Source organism: Lepisma saccharinum, chromosome 7 (assembly GCF_977018435.1).
Source record: "Lepisma saccharinum chromosome 7, izLepSacc3.1, whole genome shotgun sequence".
Taxonomy (NCBI): Eukaryota; Metazoa; Arthropoda; class Insecta; order Zygentoma; family Lepismatidae; genus Lepisma; species Lepisma saccharinum.
This window is the reverse complement of record NC_139235.1, coordinates 47,153,486-47,175,658: the sequence shown is the minus strand read 5'-3', so window position 1 is coordinate 47,175,658 and position 22,173 is coordinate 47,153,486. Positions and strand designations below refer to the sequence as shown.

Below are 22,173 nucleotides of genomic sequence, written 5' to 3'. Positions count from 1 at the left end.
AGGTACCCATGTTTTTCAACGCTGGGTGGGCACCGGGGCCGCTTCCATCGTTAGAAAAGTTCCCGGATTTGAACCGGCCGGGGATCGAACCCGGGACCTTGAGCATGGTAGTCAGACGCGTTACAGACTGAGCCACCGCAGCATAATACCATCAATATGTCATATGACTTCTTAAGAGGCACATATTTTTGGTAAATAGAAGAGGAAAGTTTTGGTACAAAAACAGTCAATTTCGGTTCAAAAGCGGTAAATAAAATAAAATTTCGCTGTCATAGCAGTGAAAAATCTGATTAAAAGCTGTATATAAAATGACATTTTGGTTTTAAAATTGTGAATATAATCCTAAATTTGATTTTGAAACTGCAGTTATTATGCAAAACATATTCCTTCTAGTAGCACATTTATGTAGTTACCAGAGTATTAAGTTATTCCTGTATAAAGGGATCCATTTTTGCTTCTCAATCATTTACAACTGAATTAATCAATTTTCCGTGAATTGCATAACACTCAGGACAATTCAAACTTCAGAAAGTGTCATGTCGGTAAATAAGCTTTAAATTTCGTATTTTGCAGTTCATTTCGCATTATTTTGTGACAAAATAGGATAAGAAAATTCATCTAGCACCTTTCAGAAACATGAAATATTAACATTACAATGTGTTATTTCACATATTGTGTTTTATCAAAAACGAAATATGCATGCCTCTAGTAATACACAGTGGTCAGAAGTAGTGAGCTACTTGTAGCATCGCTACTGTAGCTAGCTACAAAATTTGTAGAGGTAGCTGTAGCGACGCTACATTTTGAAAATTGTAGTTGTAGCGGTAGCGAAGCTACAAAATTCCTGTAGTTGTAGCGAAATTTTCGCTACAGCTACATTTTTTCTCAGCATTTTGAGGTGAATTTTGAATGTGTCAACAGCGTCAGAAAAAATCGATAGTAACCCTTAATTTTGCAGGAGGTTCATAAAGACAGTCTATTACATGGCGATACAGATTATCTACATTGTAGATTATAGATATCTGTGTAATTTATTTAATTAGTATATGAATAATTCAGATATCCAGATAACTAACTGACATATATGAATATATTCCTGCTAACAGCTACGTTTTTTTAGCTGCATCGTTATTTTGGGGAGAAACATGCCTCATTTGCTGCACCACTGGAAAAAAAGTGCCTCGTTTGCGTCTCCCCCAGAACAAATCCTGTGGATATTCATGGTGTAAGAGACACCAAAATGTCATTAATTGCTGTGTAAGACACAACTTGCAGTGCAAAAACGAGCGATGGATTCTCCACTGCACTGACAAGGGAGTAGTGCCAGCAATAAATGGCTCAGTACATTAACAGCATTGATCATCCATCGTCAGTATATAGGATCTCGCCAGCAAGAAATTATTGTTACATGAATGATAGAGTTTCTGGAATTACAATTATTTTCGCGATAGTATTTGTTCACAAATTTTAAAATTACAATATGTTTAGAACACTCAGGTTTACACGACAGTTTCCTCAATAATTTTATCATATTGCAAAAAGTATGTACGAGTTATTGACTTTCCTGCAGAAACGACAATTTTCTTTAGTTAATATACATAGTTTTCAAATTTATGTATTTCTCCTACTTTTGCGTCACTTTTCTGTAACTTTTGCTAATCATAACATCATCATCATCCTTTGCCGTTTCCTGCCTCTGGCTGGGTCAGCATAGAAGTCAAGCCTCTCCATTTTTCTTGGTCTTTCACAACTCCTCTCTTTCCATGGTGTTCCAATCTTGTCCTCTTCTCCTAACACTCTCCACTATCTGCTCTTTCCACCAACATTTTGGTCTTCCCCTTGGCCTTATTCCCACTCCTTGTCATTGTAAGCTCTTACTGGTAGTCTTTCTGCATCCATCCTCATCTGTGCCTGATCTATCCTGTCCTGAAACTTCACTACACCCACTGTCTGTCGGATCTCCTGATTTCTTATTCTATCCCTTCTAGTCTTCCTCAAAAGACTCCTTAAAAATTTCATCTCCACTGAATGACTCCTTAAAAATTTCATCTCCACTGAATGCATCTTTTCTTTGTCTTTCTATGTCATTGTCCAAGTCTCTGCTCCATACGTAATTATTGGCACATAGTATGTGTTATATATTACCTTCTTGCATTTCATAGGTACATCCCTGTTCCATATTAATCTTCGAATGCTTTGATATAGTCCACCACCCATTTGTCCTCTTCTGTTTACCTCCTCATCTTTTCTTCCACTTCTCTCAATCATGACAATGAGGATGAATGGTTTATTTAATTATTCTCTTTTCTATAGTCGCTTTCTGCCACTTTCGGCTAATTGTGAGAACGAGGAAGAATGATGAATAATGAACAGTTTGGGGAATGGAGGAGCAGGAGGAGCCCATCCCCCCCAACTTGGCGTCTTCCCTAGCTTTTGTTTTGAGTCCATTTTATGCATAGATAAGCTGATCGAGACTGGATCCTAACCACTATGTGCCTCCGCTGGGTATCGAACCTGGGGAACCTTTTGTAGTGAAAGGGCTCCAGGTACTTTTCATTCAAAATGCTGACTTCATATCAGTCTATAAAAAATGAAATATTTATTCTCAAGAAAAATATGTTGATGTGAACATAAATACTTAATCCTACCAAATTTTATTTGTGTATAGTTGTAATAATTAATTTGTGTAACACCATAATTGCAATATTCATATATCAAATTTGAATTGATATGCCACTTGCATAGGTATGGTATTCTCAAAAACTATAGTAAAAATAAGTAACTGAAGTAACACTGCTATCAAAATTATCGAATGACTGGAATCATGATAACAAATAACAGAATTTATTTACCAGTAGTAGGGGATTTTTTTAATACTCATATGGTTGTTTTCATTTTTTTTATGCAGAAGTAGCGCAAAATGTAGCGAAGTAGCGAACAGGAGTAGCGTAGCGAGCTACTTTTTGGTAAATGTAGCTGTAGCTGTAGTGAAGCTACTTTTAAAATGTAGTGTTCTGATCACTGGTAATACATAGTTATGGTGAATAAAATGTCAGACTTCAGTACAAAAACTGAACAAATTACAGGATCAAAAGTGGTACATAACATGACATTTTGGTGTTACAATGGTGAATAAAATTCCATATTTGATTTAAACCTGTTCTTAATACTGTACTTATACAAAAGGAAAATTTCCATTCTAATAGCAAATGTATTATTGGAGTACGAGGGCCAGTCAGTAAAGTTTGAGAATGAATTCATTAGTCACTATTAAATAGTGTGTAGGATTAAGGATATTGTTTGTGACCAGTATGAATGTGGATGAACTGCACTCAAAATTTGAAGCTGGCCACTGGACAATTGAATAAGTAGCAGATAATTTTTGCCTTTAGGTTACAGTCTTGCTCAGGATGGATTGAGTACAGAATGAACAGTACTGGGTCTGTGTCTGTGTGAAGAAACCACCTTGGAAGCTTATCAATTGTTGCAGCAGGCTTGCGGGGGAGATGCTCTGCAGCAATCAACAGCATTTTACAGTTCATTGAGTTTAAGAAAGGCTGCATGGGTCATTCCATGTCAGATTGACCAGGGCCTCCAGGTCATGGTTATTTGATTTGGATGAAATTTGGCATGAAGGTTCAATCATGTCTGGAAGGCTTGTAGTCCAAATATTACGTTCTTCCGAAGAATAGTTTTTGAGTTATATGTAGTCTGTGGAAGAAGGTGGTGCGCAACAGAAAATGTGATCCAAATATGAGAAATGAGCCTCAGAGCTAACTTTAGGATTCAATAACTTTGGAACTATTGATCACAGTCTAGTGATATTTACACACCAAAACCTCTCACCAAGGAACACGTGTATTGCATCAAAATACCCTCAGCTTGTTTACGTTAGCAAATAAAATACCCCAAAAAATGCTTCAAATAACCTTACATGTAAAAAAATGCATATTTTGTGTGCCTGATGTTACAACTGAATTCCAACCAGGAAGGTGGCCTTAATTTTTCTCGTAACCCTGATGTGAGCTCAGTATGCACACATTATGTCGTCTCCATATACAGGTGAAGCAAAAAGATGTTAACAATAAATAGGTGTTTAATCACTTTCAGTTACAAGCAGGGATTTGGTTACAGGATTTCAATTTGGCACCCATCCCTATCAATGCACTCATTGAGTCTGTTCATTGTTGTTTGTAAGGCCCTCTGGGCCATTTGGGCAGGACTTCCAGGTGATGACATGAGTGATGCAGTGTTTCAGGTTGTCTAGGTTGTGAGGTTAGCTGGCGTAGACCTGATCCTTGACCATGTCCCATGGCCAAAAATCGCATGGTTCTAGGTCGGGTGAACGTGCTGGCCATGGGAGAGGACCACCTCTATCAATCCAGCGTTTACCGAACGTGTCATTCAGGTAATCCCGAACCAGCAGACTGTAATGGACTTTCTTGCTGAAAGTACCCTCACTGGAGAATGGCAAGTGGTACGTTCTCCTGCATGAACGTGCTGAGCATGGCAAGGTAATTCTCTCCCCTGACGGTCTTTTCTTCAAAAAAGTATGGTCCAATCACTCCAAATTTGCTCACGGCACACCAAACGTTCACCTTAGGGGAATCCCGCATGTGCTCTCGAACTTCCTTCGGGTGCTCAGTCGCCCATATGATACAGTTGTGCTTGTTCACATGACCGCTGATGTGGAATGTTGCTTCGTCAGAAAACATGAACAGAATGTCAGGCTCAATGTTCACCATTTCCAAGAGAATTTCTGCAGCCTTCACACGTGCTTGCTTGTCCGCGCTTGTGAGCTGCTGCACAATCTGCAAGTTTTATGGCTTCATTCCTAAGTCACGATGCAAAATTCTAATCAGTGGCCTTTGCGAAATGTTAGTTTCTAGAGAAAGTATGCGCGTGGACTTGGTTGGACTGGCTAACATCGCTTCCTGGACGCAGATGATATTCTCTTCCGTTCGGACAGATCTCGTTCTACTGCTGTTCCCCTTGCAATCGTCTTGAACGGACCCCGTCCGGACAAACTTCTCATAGGTCCTAGCAATTGTCAGGCACGATGATTCATCCCGTCCGGTCCAGGCCTTGAATTTTTCTTGTACGATGCGTGGGGACTGGAAGACCTCCATCCAGGCAGCTATCTTCCTTCGTTCCTCAATGGAATATCGGGCCGCCATGGTTTAATCTGCAAAAAACAAAAAAATATTTAGTCTCCCATACAGTGTTAACATCTTTTTGCCTCACCCTCTATATCACACAATCCATATTATATGTGGTTGAATATGCAAGAAATTGAAAAATCACCGGAAATTGGTGGATTTTTGAAGTGGTGTAGCACAAAAGGGACAAGAGATATCCAAGCCAAGTTGCATACACTACATAATTAGACCTTCCTCTAATGTGTGTCAAAATTTCAACTTGTTATTGCAAGGCCCTAGTGAACAGTAAAGGTAGACCCTTAAACACCCAGTGCATTTTCAGTAGGAAGTTTAAAATTGCACAAGGTTTTAAATGAAGATTTATATCTCCGTAATTACGAATGTTATAGTTACAAATTATAGCTCGTTTCTTTCAGTTCAGTCTCAGCTAAACACCTATTGTTGAAAAGATTGAATTTTCACTAACCAAAGACACTAACCAAAGAAGAAGACAAAAGTTAATAATCTTATTTTTTCTTTACAAAATTTCAATTTCGTCGGGCCCCCACGTAGGCAACGACAGGGCGTGCGAGTTCAAAAAAGTTCCTGCGTATTGCCTAATACGTATTTCATTCTCGTAGCAAGAATTGTGCACTTACTGATGACACTTTCGTAGAAAAATATTTTCTAATATAAAAGCCATAATTTTTAACGAGAAATTCAAAATTCCAAAAATTGCTATCTCGGAAACTCTGAATCCTAGAGTTAAAACTTATATCTAGTTTTCTTTCGTACACACTAGACAATACGCCCATGGTCGAATAAACTTAGTTTTCATTAATCAAGTAGAAGAAGAAGATGAAAGTTAAATAAAACAATATTTTTACGAAATTTTATTTTTATCAGACCCCCACGTAGGCAACGCCAGAACTTGATGGTTTAAAATGGAACCTGCATATTGCCGGATATGTGTTTCATTTTTGTGGCAAGAATTGCAGACTTGCTTCTGATACTTTCGGAGGATAAATATAATTGTTAATGTAAAAGCAGGAAATGTTTTTCAGGGCAAATTGCACCCCCCCCCCCAAATATATTCAGAAGCAAATTGAACTTTACAAAAGACTAATAGGATTCTTAAGGCTCTTTGTGTAGCACTCAAGACATGTAAATCTTAACATTGCCTGAATCGAAGCATGCTCCAAAAGTCGAAGAAACCAAATGTGACGCATTCCATCTCAGCGTTTATTGTTTAAAAACATGTAGGAAACTGAAGGAAACCTTTGTTTTTTTTTTAGCACAAGTGTCCACAAGTTGCGACAGGGGTTACCCTGCATTGTCTAAAAATAGAATTTCAAGCAGCTGCAAGAATCGGTGCTCATTTTGCACTGCGTTCTAGCTTTTCGTCCGTGAATGTTGTGCGTAGGTGTCGTTTTGTGCCCAAGTGCGAGGACATTTTTTGGGTGAAGTGATAATTTTTTAAAATAATTTTTGGGGGTTTTCTCCCTTCGCCCCTCCATATATATGCCAAATTTGCATAAATTTTGCATTTTGTGCATTTTGATATTTTTTTTTCGGGGCGGGGCAGGGGGAAACACCCTTTTTTTTAAGAAAAGTATTGTTGAGGGTATTTCCCCCCTTCCCCCTCCATATGTACGCCGAATGTGCATAAATTATATATCGCCTGAATCTGTGATTCATTCTGCGTACAACGATATATCTTTCATATCTCTAGGGCATTTAGTTTCTGAGCTATAGTTATTTCAAGGTACCGCTGCATTTTGAAGCTTGAATCAGTGGCGTTCCGACCATTCCTTATGGGTTTACAACAACTGGTTACATTGGTCATACGACAATGATGCAAATATTTTTCTGTTTCTTACATTCCAGCGATAATTTCTATGTGCATTTTGAACTTTTCATATCCTTTACGGGGGGGACCCATTTTTTTAAAAAAAAGTATTTTCAGTTGATTTCCACTCTTTCCCCCTCCATATATATGCCGAATATTCTGCGTACAACGTTATATCATTCATATCTCCAGGGCAAATAGTCTCTGAGCTAAAGTCATTTCAAGGCACCGCTGCATTTTGAAGCTTGAATCAGTGGCGTGCCGACCATTCCTTTTGGGGGTACAACTCAAGTTACATTGGTCATATGATAATAATGCAAATATTTTTCTGTTCCTTACATGTCAGCGATCATTTCCATGTGCATGTTGACACTGTCATGTACTTTTTTCTTGAGGGGAGGGTGGGGGAACCAAAATTTTTTTTTCCGAAATTTTGGAATTTTGAGAGTTAGTCCCCTCCCCCCGCCACATATACGCCGAATTTGCATAAATTTCATATAGTCTGAATCTCTAGTTCATTCCGCGTACAACGGTATATCACTCATCTCTCTAGGCAATTAGTCTCCGATCTACACTCATTTAATTGAAACTCTGCATTTTGCTCAAAATCGGCTCGGGACAGAGAGGCTTACTTGTGAAAATTGCCTTGGGACTGAAAAGGTTAAACCATCAAGTTCCGGCGTTGCCTACGTGGGGGCCTGATGAAAATTAAATTTCGTAAAAATATTATTTTATTTAACTTTCGTCTTCTTCTTCTACTTGATAAATGAAAACTAAGTTTATTTGACCATGGGCGTATTGTCTAGTGTGTACGAAAGAAAACTAGATATAAGTTTTAACTCTAGGATCCATAGTTTCCGAGATAACAATTTTTGGAATTTTGAATTTCCCGTTATAAATCATGGCTTTTATATTGGAAAATATTTTTCTACGAAAGTGTCATCAGTAAGTGCACAATTCTTGCTACGAGAATGAAATACATATTAGGCAATACGCAGGAACTTTTTTGAACTCGCACATCCTGTCGTTGCTACGTGGGGGCCCGACGAAATTAAAATTTTATAAAGAAAAAATAAGATTATTAACTTTCATCTTCTTCTTCTATTCGGTTAGTGAAAATTCGATCTTTTCAACAATAGGCGTGTACTGAAAGAAACGAGCTATAATTTGTAACTATAACATTCGTAATTACAGAGATACAAATCTTCATTTAAAACCTTGTGCAATTTTAAACTTCCCACTGAAAACACACTGGGTGTTTAAGGGTCTACCTTTACTGTTCACTAGGACCTTGCAATAACAAGTTGAAATTTTGACACACATTAGAGGAAGGTCTAATTATGTAGTGTATGCAACTTGGCTTGGATATGTCTTGTCCCTTTGTGCTACACCAAATTTAAAATCCACCATTTTCCGGTGATTTTTCAATTTCTTGCATATTCAACCACATATAATATGGGTTGCGTGATATATATGGAGACGACATAATGTGTGCATACTGAGCTCACATCAGAGTTACTAGAAAAATTAAGGCCACCTTCCTGGTGGGATTACAGTTGTATCAGCAGGCACACAAAATATGCATTTTTTTTTACACGTAAGGCTATTTGAGGCATATTTTGGGGTATTTTATTTGCTAATGTAAACAAGCTGAGGGTATTTTGATGCAATACACGTGTTCCTTGGTGAGAGAGGTTTGTTTGGTGTGTAAATATCACTAGACTGTGATCAATAGTTCCAAAGTTATTGAATCCTGAAGTTAGCTCTGAGGCTCATTTCTCATATTTGGATCACATTTTTTGTTGCACACCACCTCCTTCGACAGACTATATCTCCAGAACTATTCCTCGGAGGAACCTAGTATTTGGAATACAAGCCTTCCAGACATGATTGAACCTTCATGCCAAATTTCATCCAAATCAAAAAACCATGATCTGGAAACTTTTCTGAAATTGGTCGATTTGACATGAAATGACCCGTTCTTTGCACCCAAGGCAGGTGGTCATAATGAACAAAGTCACCAGGTAATTATTGACGACTTGGCACACATGTTACGTATCTCTCATGATAGTGCCTTCACCATTCTTCAGAGCACTTCTATATATCTCGTTGCCTCCCCGATGGCATAGTGGTAACGTCAATTTATAATCAAGGGGTCATGGGTTCAATACCTGGTAGAGGCACACAGTGGTTCAGATCTTGCTTTAAGGTGGTGTGTAGCTAAGGTCAGTGGTCACAGGTGACAAACGTTTACTCATCACTACGATCTGGATCAAGCTAGCACCATTTGAAAATCATCCCCTCTCTGATGCTAAAGAAGGCCAAAGTCATTCCTTGTGAAAATTAAGGTAATATATATTTTGTGCTTTTACTGGAAAGGAATGGCTTACCAGACCTCCCTGATATCATAGTGGTGACATTGTCACCTTGTAACCAAGGGGTCCTGGGTTCGATTCCCGGTGGATCCCACCTTAAACTGTAGGTCCAGTCCCGATTAGCCTTCCTGTGCACAAAGTGGACTTAGCCAAAACTCAAACTGAAACAAATGATTTACCAGCGTGAAGTTCCACCAGATACCTCAGTTCATGGGCCAGTATTACATGACTTGAAGAGCCTTACTGATCCATCTGCTGAAAATCCCCAGAGTTGTATCCATCTTCTTGGTGTCTCCATCATAACAGCACCAGATCACAAGTTGCCAACATTTGTTCAAGGAAAATATGAAACTAATGCAATTAAATATCCCATAAATTAAATGCCAAAAGTTGAAAATCTCCCTTGAATTCATTGCCGAAAGTTGGTCACCCTAGGCAGACCTGTTCGTCCAAGTGTATTCAACTGAATGGAGACTACTTTGAAAAGAACCATGTCCTGTTGGACCCTGCCTAATAAATCATTCTCTTTCTCATTCTTTGTTAACTGACCATGAGGGAAGGAGAGGGAGATAATGGTGGGGGGAAGAGGAGGATAAGCAAATGTTCGAATCCGGGCAGATGAGAGGAGGTGAAAAGAGAAGAGGTTTTCACCCCCTCTCACCCTCCATCCCGATAGAGGGAGGGAGGGAGGGTTGCATACCTCTCTCTCTCTTTCTTTCTCAGGGATGTGTAGAAAACTAGTTTCTGGGGGGCAGGTTTGGGAGAAGAGGGAGGGGTGATGTGAGAGAGCCCTTCCTCCCAGGTTGGGAAAGGGAAAAAAGGCAACACTGGAGTGAAAACAACAAAAGAAGAAAGGAGGATAAACTATTTGTTGGACCTCCTCTTCGAAAGAATTCCCCCCCCCCTCCTCGCTCTTTCTTTCTTTCTTTCTTTGAAAAGAAAAAGAAAGAAAGGTCGGCCAGGGGTGTGATGCCATTTCAGGAGGGTGGCCCTAATATTAAGTTTATTCCTGTCGATTTTTCCATTCATATTTTGCAACAAAATCAGTGTAGCAAGATATTGCATAATTCAGAGGATAATTCAGGCTCTGGAAGTGTTGTATCCATAAAGAAACTCTAAATTTTGTGTTTGAATTTATTTCCCTTTTTGCAGTTGAATTTGTATCGTTTCTTGACAACAAATGATAGGGAAATGTACCTCACACTTTTAACAAACCACAAAAATAAATAATATAGTGGGTAATCTCACATTTCATGTTTCTGTCAAAAAATGAAATATGCACGTGCCTGTACATCACATATATACCGTGCGTCCATTTCGATCTGCAGCCGAGAGATCGGAAGAAGCGTGGCGGGCGGCGCTGACGGAGATGCCGACATTTGCGGCCTGTAATGCCCGCTTATTTTTATAGACATATGCAGACATTTATATAAATATTGCAAAACGAGCACTAACCTGTGTTATAACACGCAAAAGTTCTTCTGTAATTCATCCAAGTTCTACTCTTATATACACAAATAAATACGCTATAGAAACGATGTTAAGAGCCACAGATAATAAAGCATTTTAATCATAGTTTTGACCAGTAACGTCCTGTTTAAGTTTATATCCTTGAAAGAGTTTTGTGGCCATGGGAATCGTTTGGAGGTTTCGAATGTGCAACACTGTATCAGGATTACGCTGCAGACGAAACCGATAAAAGTGAATGGTTTTCGTGAGCTTCCTTGCAATCCGAAATATCCGAGCTCGAGTTTTTTGTTCCTTCGCGACTAGATGAAGACAGAGTTGTGAATATAGTGGCGAGCAATGTAAACCAAGAGCGTGTTAATGTCGTACTGTGCGCAAGAGTGTTATTCTTGGTTACTTGCAGTTACTTGTTTGTGTTATTGCAGTGTGTATGTGTGACGTGTCAGTGAGACGATTTGAATGCCAGCCGCAAGGTTCACGTTAGAACAAAGATTTTTTATGTATGACATGTGCGTGAAAACAAACTCGTGTCGAGACGTGTGTAGGTAATTTGTACAGAAATTCCATGCGTTTCAACTCCACACAGAGATACGGTTAGACATCTTGTCCTTAAATTACGAGAAACTGGATCCTTAAATTTTAAAACACCTAAGCAAAAACGACGGATTCTAACCGAAGCAAAACTCGATGATATTGGTGCAGCATTAGAACGTTCTCCAAACAAACCTCTATGCCGTGTTTCACTAGAGGTGGGCGTGTCAAAATCATCGGCACATACAGTCACTAAGCTACTAAAATTAAAACCATACTCTTATAACACAGGTTAGTGCTCGTTTTGCAATATTTATATAAATGTCTGCATATGTCCATAAAAATAAGCGGGCATTTCAGGCCGCAAATGTCGGCATCTCCGTCAGCGCCGCCCGCCACGCTTCTCCCGATCTCTCGGCTGCAGATCGAAATGGACGCACGGTACATCCCATGTTGTCTGATCATGAAAAAGCACACCAAGGGCAAAATGAGCAACAAGTGCTCCAATCCTCTTGAGGTTTTGACCTGTGTATTCTCCATGTTGTGTGTGTTGAAACTGAGATAACAGTTGGGCTGAAAAGTTCGTAGGCTAACAGTAAAAAATATTTTTTTGACAAAATTCGATTTTATTATTCAATATAGTTGCCTTCGAGGCCGATACAACAATTATAGCGGTCAGACAATTTTTCGATGCCATTTTTATAGTACGATTTCTCTTTAGCCTCAAAATAGGCCCCAGTTTCGGCGATTACCTCTTCATCAGTGATAAATTTCTTTCCAGCGAGCATTCTTTTAAGGTCTGCAAACAGGAAAAAGTCACTGGGGGCCAGATCTGGAGAATATGGTGGATGGGGAACCAATTCGTAGTCTAATTCATATAATTTTGCCATCGTTTTCATTGATTTGTGACACGGTGCATTGTCTTGATGAAACAACACTTTTTTCTTCTTCAAATGGGGTCGTTTTTTCGTGATTTCATCCTTTCAATGCTCCAACAACGCTATGTAATAATCGCTGTTGATGGTCTGGCCCTTTTTGAGGTAATCGATGAATATAATACCATGCGCATCCCAGAATACTGATGCCATAACCTTGCCAGCCGACTGTTGCGTCTTTCTACGCTTTGGATTCGGTTCATCACGTGCAGTCCACTCAGCTGACTGTCGATTGGACTCTGGAGTGTAGTTATGGAGCCATGTTTCATCCATTGTAATATATCGACGGAAAAATTCGTGTTTATTACGGTTGAATATCGCTAAACATTGCTCCGAATCATCAAAATGTTGTTGCTTTTGATCGATTGTGAGCACGCGCGGCACCCATTTTGCACACAGCTTTCGCATGTTCAAATATTCATGCACAATATGTCCAACACGTTCCTTTGATATTTTTAAAGTCTCAGCTATCTCGATCAACTTCACTTTACGATCATTTAAAATTATTTTGTGGACTTTTTTGATGTTTTCGTCGGTAACAGCCTCTTTGGGGCGTCCACTGCGTGCATCGTCTTCGATGCTCATTTCGCCTCGTTTAAATTTAGCAAAGCAATTCTCAACGGTTGATTTTCCTGGTGCAGAGTCCGAATAATGTTTATCAAGCCAAGCCTTGGCTTCAACAGTATTTTTTTTCGCCAAAAAGCAATGCTTTATTAACACACGAAATTCTTTTTTATCCATTTTTTCACAATAACAAAAGCTGCTTCAATCACAATGCTATATCTCACGAACTAATTATCCGGCAGCTGTGAAATTTATACACGTATCTTTTGAAGGTTAGTACTAAGTAAAAATCACATGGATTTAATTCTAGTAACGCCATCTATGAGTCAGCCTACGAACTTTTCAGCCCAACTGTTATAGCTCATAGGCAGGTCTCATGCAAGTGAGTTTTTGCTGGTCGAAAAATGGAAAAGGATCAACGGAACCTATTTTGTCTGGTTTGACACATGCAAGTTGTATGGCTGTGAATTCAAGGAACTACAAAAGTGAGAAACTTTATTCTTGTTCATGCACGGTTTAAATTGTAGCATTACAAGGAACACACAAACACAATAAACTCTATTATATGTAGTTAGTTAATTTCTTCTTTTTCTTTTCTTAATCAAGGTGTTTACGAGTCAAGAAATCAACCAGTAGGTCAAGAAAAGTCAAGAAATTATGCATGTGGTCAAGAATTTTTACTGTTTTTTACAGTATACTGAGTTTTGATTGTTATATACCTGTACTGGGATTTGATAAAATTCAATATTTGGAAATTTATAATTGTAGTTAGTTAAGATTTATTGACTTTGTTTCTTAAGAATTACATTCTTGTATGTGTGAAGTTTTATAAAAATATTAAATAATATGGCCATTCCCCATCTAGGATGAAATCTGAAATATTAATTTTTACATACATTAAAAACTAAGGCAGGTCTAAAATTCTTCTTAAAGTACAGCTTCAGTTTTTTATCTTAACCGGTCTTGTGGTAGGGGTTTTTCATTGAATAAACTTATCCATTTTTCTTAATGTGCAATTATAGCTAAGCAGGGTCCGATTAAATAATGTTAAGAAAAGGAAAGAGATTCATGTTGATGCAGGAGCGACTTACTTACATAGTATAAATTATCGGTATAATACAAAAAGAAAAATCTTTTATAAAATACCTAAAAGTACTTACGTTGGTGAGTATATGATTTCCGTGAAACAACATTTCGGGATGTAACTACTCCCTTCAATCAGGTAAATAAGCTATGCCAATTTGATTATGACATAGGCTGCGTCGAATAAGACTTGGATTAAGAGGTATGGTAAAAATGGATAAAAAGGTTAAAATGTGATTTAAGGCAGCTAAACGTGTGTAGGTGCCTTATTCCTACCATTGTGTTAAAATCCTGATGTAAGCATCTATAAAACCACTAAAACAATTGCACTCAAAACACGTTAAAAAACACTTTTCCAGAAGTGGCTCGGTGGACCTTGTGCAGCTGTCTAAGGAGGCCTCTCATGGAATGCCGGAAGTTGTGCGGTACATTTCCCTCTTACTTTCTTTTCTTCCCCCTACATCCGTTGGTTTACATCATATCTAGCTCGAAATCTATTACTTCACAAGACGTGTTGATCACGGCCGGGGTGACCTGGAAGCATGAAAGTTATGTGGGGGGAACATGACAAACATATAAAAGAAGGAACCCCAAGGACCTGACTATCAGAACATGTGATCGACGAAGAGCATGAAATTAAGAAGCGAGAAATAATGAGAGTTGATCATAAACCATTAAGTAGGAATGTATACAAGGCAGCGTATATCTGCAAAGGGAGGGATAATAAACTAAACAGAGAAGACAAGAACATTGACGAAATGTTCAAAAGGTGGGATACAACAAGAGGAAAAAACTGCTTCCAGGTCACGCTGGCCGTGATCAACACGTCTCGCAAAGTAATAGATTTTGAGCTAGATATGATGTAACCCAACGGATGTAGGGGGAAGGAAAGGGAGTAAGAGTAAGAGTAACTTCCGGCATTCCATGAGATTCCTCCTTAGACAGCTGTACAAGGTCCACCGAGCCACTTCTGGAAAAGTGGTTTTTAACGTGTTTTGAGTGCAATTGTTTTAGTGGTTTTATAGATGCTTACATCAGGATTTTAACACAATGGTAGGAATAAGTCACATACACACGTTTAGCTGCCTTAAATCACATTTTAACCTTTTTATCCATTTTTACCATACCTCTTAATCCAAGTTTTATTCGACACAGCCAATGTCATAATTAAATTGTCATAGCTTATCGACCTGATGAAGGGAGTTGTTACATCCCAAAACGTCGTTTCACAGAAATCATATACTCACCAATGTAAGTACTTTTAGGTATTTTATATAAGATTTTTCTTTTTGTATTATACCGATAATTTAAAGGAAGGAGAGGTCAAGAAAAAGTCATGAGAAAGTCAAGAATTTTGTATTTGTTATTTTGTCTGACACCCTGTTAATAAGCAAAGAAGCAGCTAAATCTTACTTGACTGAAAAAAAAAAATCCAAATGGAACAAACTAGAGCAGCAGTTCTTGAACTTTCCTAGACCGCGGATCCGCTTCAGAGATCACTTGCCCTCACGGACCCCCAAGAATTAACTCAAAGTTTAAAGCCCGAATTTACATCATTAAAGAGTAAATGCTCTTGTCTTTTTTCGAACCTTTATGGAACACGGGGAGGGTTTCGCGGACCCCCTGAGAGGGTCCCGATGACCAAAGTTGAAGAACCGCTGCACTAGAGTACTGCAGGAAGAGAATTTCACTCAAGCGACAAATAGTTTGCACGGACGATTCTAGCTAGTATATGGAATTGAGAGCATCTTCACTTGAGTGAATAATACTCGAACAGGCAAAATTAACACTATACACTCAAAGCCCAGTAGTACACGTATAATTATAATTTATCTGTGGTAGTGGGCGTAAAGGGAAAGACACAGTGAAATTTAAATTTAAGTGGTCATAGTCATCACCTGCATTTTGGAAAGTAAACCCATGGCATAACAGCCCATGAGAGCCAGTGCCTACCTACCGACTGCCGGCCTCAACATATGTGAGTGATCATCCAACCAGTTATGGGGTGATATGTGGTCAGCACAATGAACCCCCAGTCATTGTTGTAGGTTAGGTTATGCTACTCATTCGTAGCTCCCCAATTTCCTTGATGGTGGGTCGCCACTGGTCCCATACACATCTCAGGAAAAATTGATACGCTTTTCCAATGCAAACCTTTGTGCATCCTGTAGCTGGAGCCCAAAGCTTGCACCTTCAACTGCACGGCCATAGTATGATTAGAAGTAGTTTAATCTATCTTACCAATACACAGCATTATATGAAAACGAAGATGATTGTTTTCATGATAAGGGGAATGAACAACGTGGTTGATAATATAAAATGTAAGCGATTTACTAAAGATATATCCACAAAACTTACTTGTAAATGTTCTATTAATTTCGGTGACCTCTGCCACCATTCACTTGGGAACTTGATGCTTTACTGTTGATTTGACTTCCGGTTCCTGTTGTTTCCTTCCTTACCACTAGGGGCGCTGGTGCAGCCATTTCGTCTTCTGCACATGATGGGGTTGAGTTGTTGTAATAGCGGAAGCCAAACATGATGAGCCTGACCACTGTCGATATTCAGTTCGTGCGGAAAGTGCATAATTGCATGGAAAGAGACCATCCCAAGTGGATGGTGGTAGAGGCCACCGAAATTATTAGAACATTTACAAGTAAGTTTCGCAGATATATTTAGTAAATCGCTTACGTCTTATAAGATGATTGTGGGCTGAAACTACCTAGGTGACCAACCGTTGCATTCTGGCTTCGAGCAGCCATGATTGAGGTCAGTTCTTGTAAGAATATAGAATTCAAGTGGGTGTTGTTGTTGAGTTCGTGTTTTAAGTCCACTTTATGTACAGTAAGGCTAATTGGGACTGGACCTACAGTTTAAAGTGGGATCCGAACCACTCGTGCCTCCACAGGGTAGCAAACCTGGGACCCCTTGATTACAAGGTGACGACCCTACCACTGCGCCATCAGGGAGACCTGAAGTGGACATGTGGGAGATCCTAACAACATATTCGTGATTTAAAATAGACGTGCAGTTGGTGTAGATGTAACGAACGCTATATAGTGGATATTTCCTTGCAAACGACAAATAAAATGCCCTCAAACATGGCAGCTGTGCACATCCTAATGTCGCATGAAACCCACCTATATGTGCCTACTGGGAGACTCTAACAAGTACAAGTGAGCGAAAGGGGTCCAGTTCAGTACTTAGTATCCACTTTAATGAGGCCCTCTGTCTGACGTGGAATGATTGAAAAATAAATAAAAACAAAGAATTAGGTTCAGTCATCAGGCCATCAAATTTAAACACTGCAGACCTATGATTTCTGAGATGAAAGATGTTATGTATGATCATAACCAGCTCTAAAGGCTTGCCAGGCTTTAGTAAATAGGTCTGAGGAGAGTGAGGGAGTGAAGGTCTTGATCCCACTAGCTCTTCTATGGCTCATTTTGCAAATGTGTGGAGTACTGAGTGCTGCACATCGGCCAGATTTGTTTACTAGGCCCGCCTGGGTGGCAAGCGAGTAAGTTTTGGGTGGCAAGCGAGTAAGTAAGAGCTGTTTAGAACCGTCAAGCATTGAAAGCCCATGGGTAACTGGCAGACCTTGCAAGACCCAGCTCGCTTATCTGCAGCGAACCCTCATTCTGGTTTTGCACCGTCTCCAGATACATGAGTCACTGTGTCCAACTTTAAACTGTTCAAGGAGCACTTGAAATGTTCATCATATTTATCAATTTGAAATTGCAGAGATTTATTCCGTGGTAGAAAACATTTGTATCACTCACACCCAATGTCGGGTGTTTGGATTCCAAAACTAGGGAGCCAGGATGCAGAAGTGTGTGTGTATGGGGGTGGGGGGGGAGGCAAGGATAGTTTAATTTCCCTTGATACATAAGGCTAGCATGGTGCAGGGGCAAAAAGTGGAGGGGGGCAACTGCCCACCCTTGCCACCCCCCCTAATTGCTGCCACTACTGACACCAGTAAAGGAATACGAACAAAGTTTCACAAAAAGTGCCATCGTAAATATTTTGGAACATTGTGTGACTGGTGGTTGTTCTACATTAAACTTTGGGGGCAAAATTTTACAGTTATACAACCTCAAGGCACCTGCGACTAGCATAAATTCAAATGTCTCCATGGGTAGTGAAATAAAATGGCCATTGGCAACACGTGATTGCTTAATACCTGGGCAAAGAGAAAAACCAGGCAGGCATCGAGGCCTGTGGAGGGAAGCTCGCTTGCGCAATGTCCAACACCTGCTTTGATGCGCATGGTGCATATTATTGTAGGTGTGACTCCTTGTGGACAGTTTTTTTTCTGGGTCTCGTGCAGGCCTCTGGTGGAGTATTGGATCTAAACTATCTTAACGTTTCACAATTGTACATGATGTGTTACTTGTTATATCACTTACACAACACCCAAATAATTTTGTTTAAAAAATTAATTTTGAAAATTAATAATTCACAAAAGTTATAAAATATAACAGACATTTCTAAAAACCACTTTGTGTTAATTACAGGTTAATATAATAGTTGTAACAAAGATAATTTTATTGGTAATAGCAATAATTTATTCATTTATGTTTCTTCCAGATACTTCGAGGCCATGTAATAGTTCAGGATATGCAGATAATGGCAAATTCAATAGCAAGAGTTCTCAAGTTCTGAAAAAGCAAAGTTGTACTTGCAAAGTTAAGAGCAGATATTTAAGATCTAAATGTATGAAATGTATAAACAGTATGTTTAACAGTCATAATAGAAAAATGAAGGTTGAAGTTACAGCCCAATACAGCAAATTAGATGCAGAAAATATTTCGAAGCATACGAGTACAACGGTAATGCCTTCCAGACAGCAACAAGCAGATGATATTGCCTTAGAAGTAAGTAGCATGTTATCTTCACACATGTAATGCATAAATGTTATTTTAGAACTGTAAAAGGCATGCAAAATTTTGTTGTTGTTTTTCAGCAGAAAAGTGAAGTAATGATCACTTTGTTACTCCCTTACTGCCAATGTAATTGGTGAATGGATGCCATGCAGGACGTGTTCCAATAAAAACTGAACTTTGTAGTAGAGCATACTGCAACTACTGCGTGCACTCAGCAGCTGGTTTTGACAACAAACTATCATTTACCCATTTCTGCTATGAGCAGTGGTGGTTGATCTATATTTGTGGAACTGAGCACATACACAAGCTGTTCATCCAAGGAACTCCGTTCAGCTCCAAAGAAACCTGCTGCATTTTACAGATACGTAGACGACACCTTTGTCATCTGGCTGCACAGCAAAGCAGCGCTACAGATGTTCCTGGTCACCTCAACAACCAGTACCTGAACGTCAAATTCACCATGAGATCCCAACAGCAGCTTTCCGTTCCTGGACATCCTCATCACATGCAAATCGGATGAGACCTTAATGCCAAGAGTTTTCATCATCCAGCACAGCAGTCAACCATACTTTCTATATTGGTTCACCAGGTCATCTCCATATACTTTTATTTGCCCCAAAATATTACAATTTTACTTATAGTGTTACTATTAATAATTGGGGTGTAAGGGGTGCTCCTTCCACGTAGTGCACCCTATAGTCAATCTCACTTCCACATAGCACACCCTGGACTGCAGACCAACGAGGCTCTGGCAACTGGCCCCATGGCCAGTATAATTTTGTATTTTTTGTGCTGAGTGCTCCTTTACAGCCTCAGCTTTTAACGAAAGTCAGAAGATTTAAATCTTTTATGATTTTAGTTATGCAACGGTAGAGTTGTTCTGTGTAACGATAAGGGGCTGGACCCCGTATAATGTGACGGGTGCAAAATAGCCTTAGTGCTGACGCACCCAAAATTTTCAATTCAAATTCAAATTCAAATACTATTAATAATTATTCTTGCAGTAAAGCAGCAATATATTTCTGAGAACTGCAAATGTAAATATGTATCAGCTTCACGTACGTTAGTTCCGATAGTATTGTGTTTACATTTGATTTTCATTTCTGTTAGACTTACTTTTCAATTATAGGAATGCTCCAATATAAGTTCTTATGCATTACTTAATCTACCCTAACCTAAACATATCTCTGCATCCCATTGGCATCAAAAACCTGTTTTTGAGAAAATGACTAACCCAAATTTTGAATACACCTTCACAAAATTCCACCCCCTACCCCTGGATGTAGAAATGTAATAGCTCACATCAAAGAGCTTTCCAAGACTTACCCAACAGTGTGTGAATCATTTCTATAGGTGCCCTAATTTCCAAAATATTGCAATTAAATAAACAGGGTGGTGAAAAAATGGTCAAAATCACACATTTTGCACCTCTGTAGGAGAGATAGAGAGAGAGATAGTGTATAGGCCAGATTTCAAATGAATCAAAATATATGAGGTTGATTTCACATGCAATGACCTTTTGTATTAACTATTCATCTTATCCCTGCTTCTTGTTCATTGCTGTTCATTTTAGATAACATAACAAGCTATTTTACTGACACTTCTCTCAGTCTCTCATACATGTTTGATTTCACATTCTCTACACCACATAAACCACTGCTATTGCTAGTTCATCATGTTTCTTCCCCATTATCCTGAAATGATTTTCATTCTCTTGAGAATTTATTAGAAATGAAGTTTCTATAAATCAGATATGCTATTCATGATTGTACCTTTGTATTTTTCAGGTTGGTAAGAAAACAGGTACAAAAGTAGAAGAAAATCTCAAAAGAAGACAAAAATCTGAAGGTATCACTATTTTCTATCTCTATAAACCGACAATAGAAAAGGACTTTGCAAGCATGTACAGGGTGAGGCAAAAGTCCAGCACCACCCTTTTAATTTGAAAATGACTTGATGGAGGGCGATGAATTTTCTGATATGGGTAATTGGGGTGGGGCACACCAGGTTGGGTTAGTGTGTATCATGGCACCATCTTGGAATTACATCCAGATTTTCAAATGGGAAGGGGTCATGGAGCATATCATTTTACATGTGCGTTTTCTCAGAAATAAGAATATGCGGTTATTTTTCCCCTAACTATTTGGTGAGGATATTTTCACAGTTGAAGTTCACATTTGGTGTAATGTAATGGGTTGGTATTTATTTGTTCCAGGTGATATAACATGGCTCTAACCCTCCAAGAACGGATCGAAATTCTTGTTATAAGTGGGGAGCGCAGTGCCAGGGTCATTGCAGAAGGTAAATAAGCAGAATCATCGTTATTGGTCAGACATGAACCCATTGTGGACAGATCCTCGTAAGGAAGTAGGTGCAGCAAAAGTAATGGTGTGGTGTGGGAAATTGAACACCTGAATAGTGGAACCTGTCTTCATCCATGGCAACCTGAATGGGGAGAGATATCTGAATATTCTCCAGGAAGATGTGATCCCCTCACTGATGAACCCAGACAGCAAATTACCAGCCTATTTCCAGCAGGACGGCACGCATTCACACTACGCATTGTGCGTCAGGCAGTGGTTGGATGAACAGCTCCCAGGTCACTGGATTGGTCGAAGAGGGCCCACTGAGTGGCCAACCATTTCTCCGGACCTTACGCCCCTTGACTTTTTTTACCTTCGGGGTCATCTTAAAGCCATAGTTTATCAAGAGAAAATCACTGATCTCCGACATCTCCAGCACCGGATCCAACAAGCATGTGACTCTGCCGACCCTGCTGTGTTATTGCGTGTCCATGAGGACTGGCTGAAACATCTTACGTTGTGTGTAGCACAGAACGGGCAACACATAGAGCACATCTTATAGGATGCTGTGCTACACGACCCCCTTCCCATTTGAAAATCTGGATGTAATTCCAAGATGGCAGCTTTCAAGATGGCCACCATGATACACACTAGCCCCATCTGGTGTGCCCTCACTCCAATTACTCATATCAGAAATTTCATCGCCCTCCGTCAAGTTGTTTTCAAATTAAAGGAGTGGTGTCAGACTTTTGCCTCACCCTGTATTTGTAAAAGTATTGGTATTAGGGATGGCCCACTATGAAATTTTTGCCATACCAGTAAAAATACTGATATGATATTAGAAATATTTCATGATGAACCTGAAGTTTCATAACCTCCTTAAGGAAACCAGGTGGCCATAATAGGTTTTGTCTTGGAAAAAGGACATTAAATTTACATTAAAAAACCAGGGTATGCAAATTATATTTGTACATTAATGATGATAATATAAAATTGGAAGATTTTTGTACATAGTTCCAGGCTATTTGTAGAAATACCAGGA

The 22,173-nt window shown here is 39.2% G+C and overlaps 1 protein-coding gene across 1 annotated transcript in view; it reads left to right on the top strand.

Annotated features, from left to right (window-relative positions):
- LOC145989840 (uncharacterized) overlaps positions 1-22,173 on the top strand; it is a 300,187-nt gene that overhangs the window by 106,446 nt on the left and 171,568 nt on the right. Inside the window, exons 7-8 of the mRNA XM_083125242.1 lie at positions 18,533-18,819; positions 20,616-20,676. Coding sequence (XP_082981368.1) covers positions 18,533-18,819; positions 20,616-20,676 — 348 coding nt within the window. The remainder of the gene's footprint in view (positions 1-18,532; positions 18,820-20,615; positions 20,677-22,173) is intronic.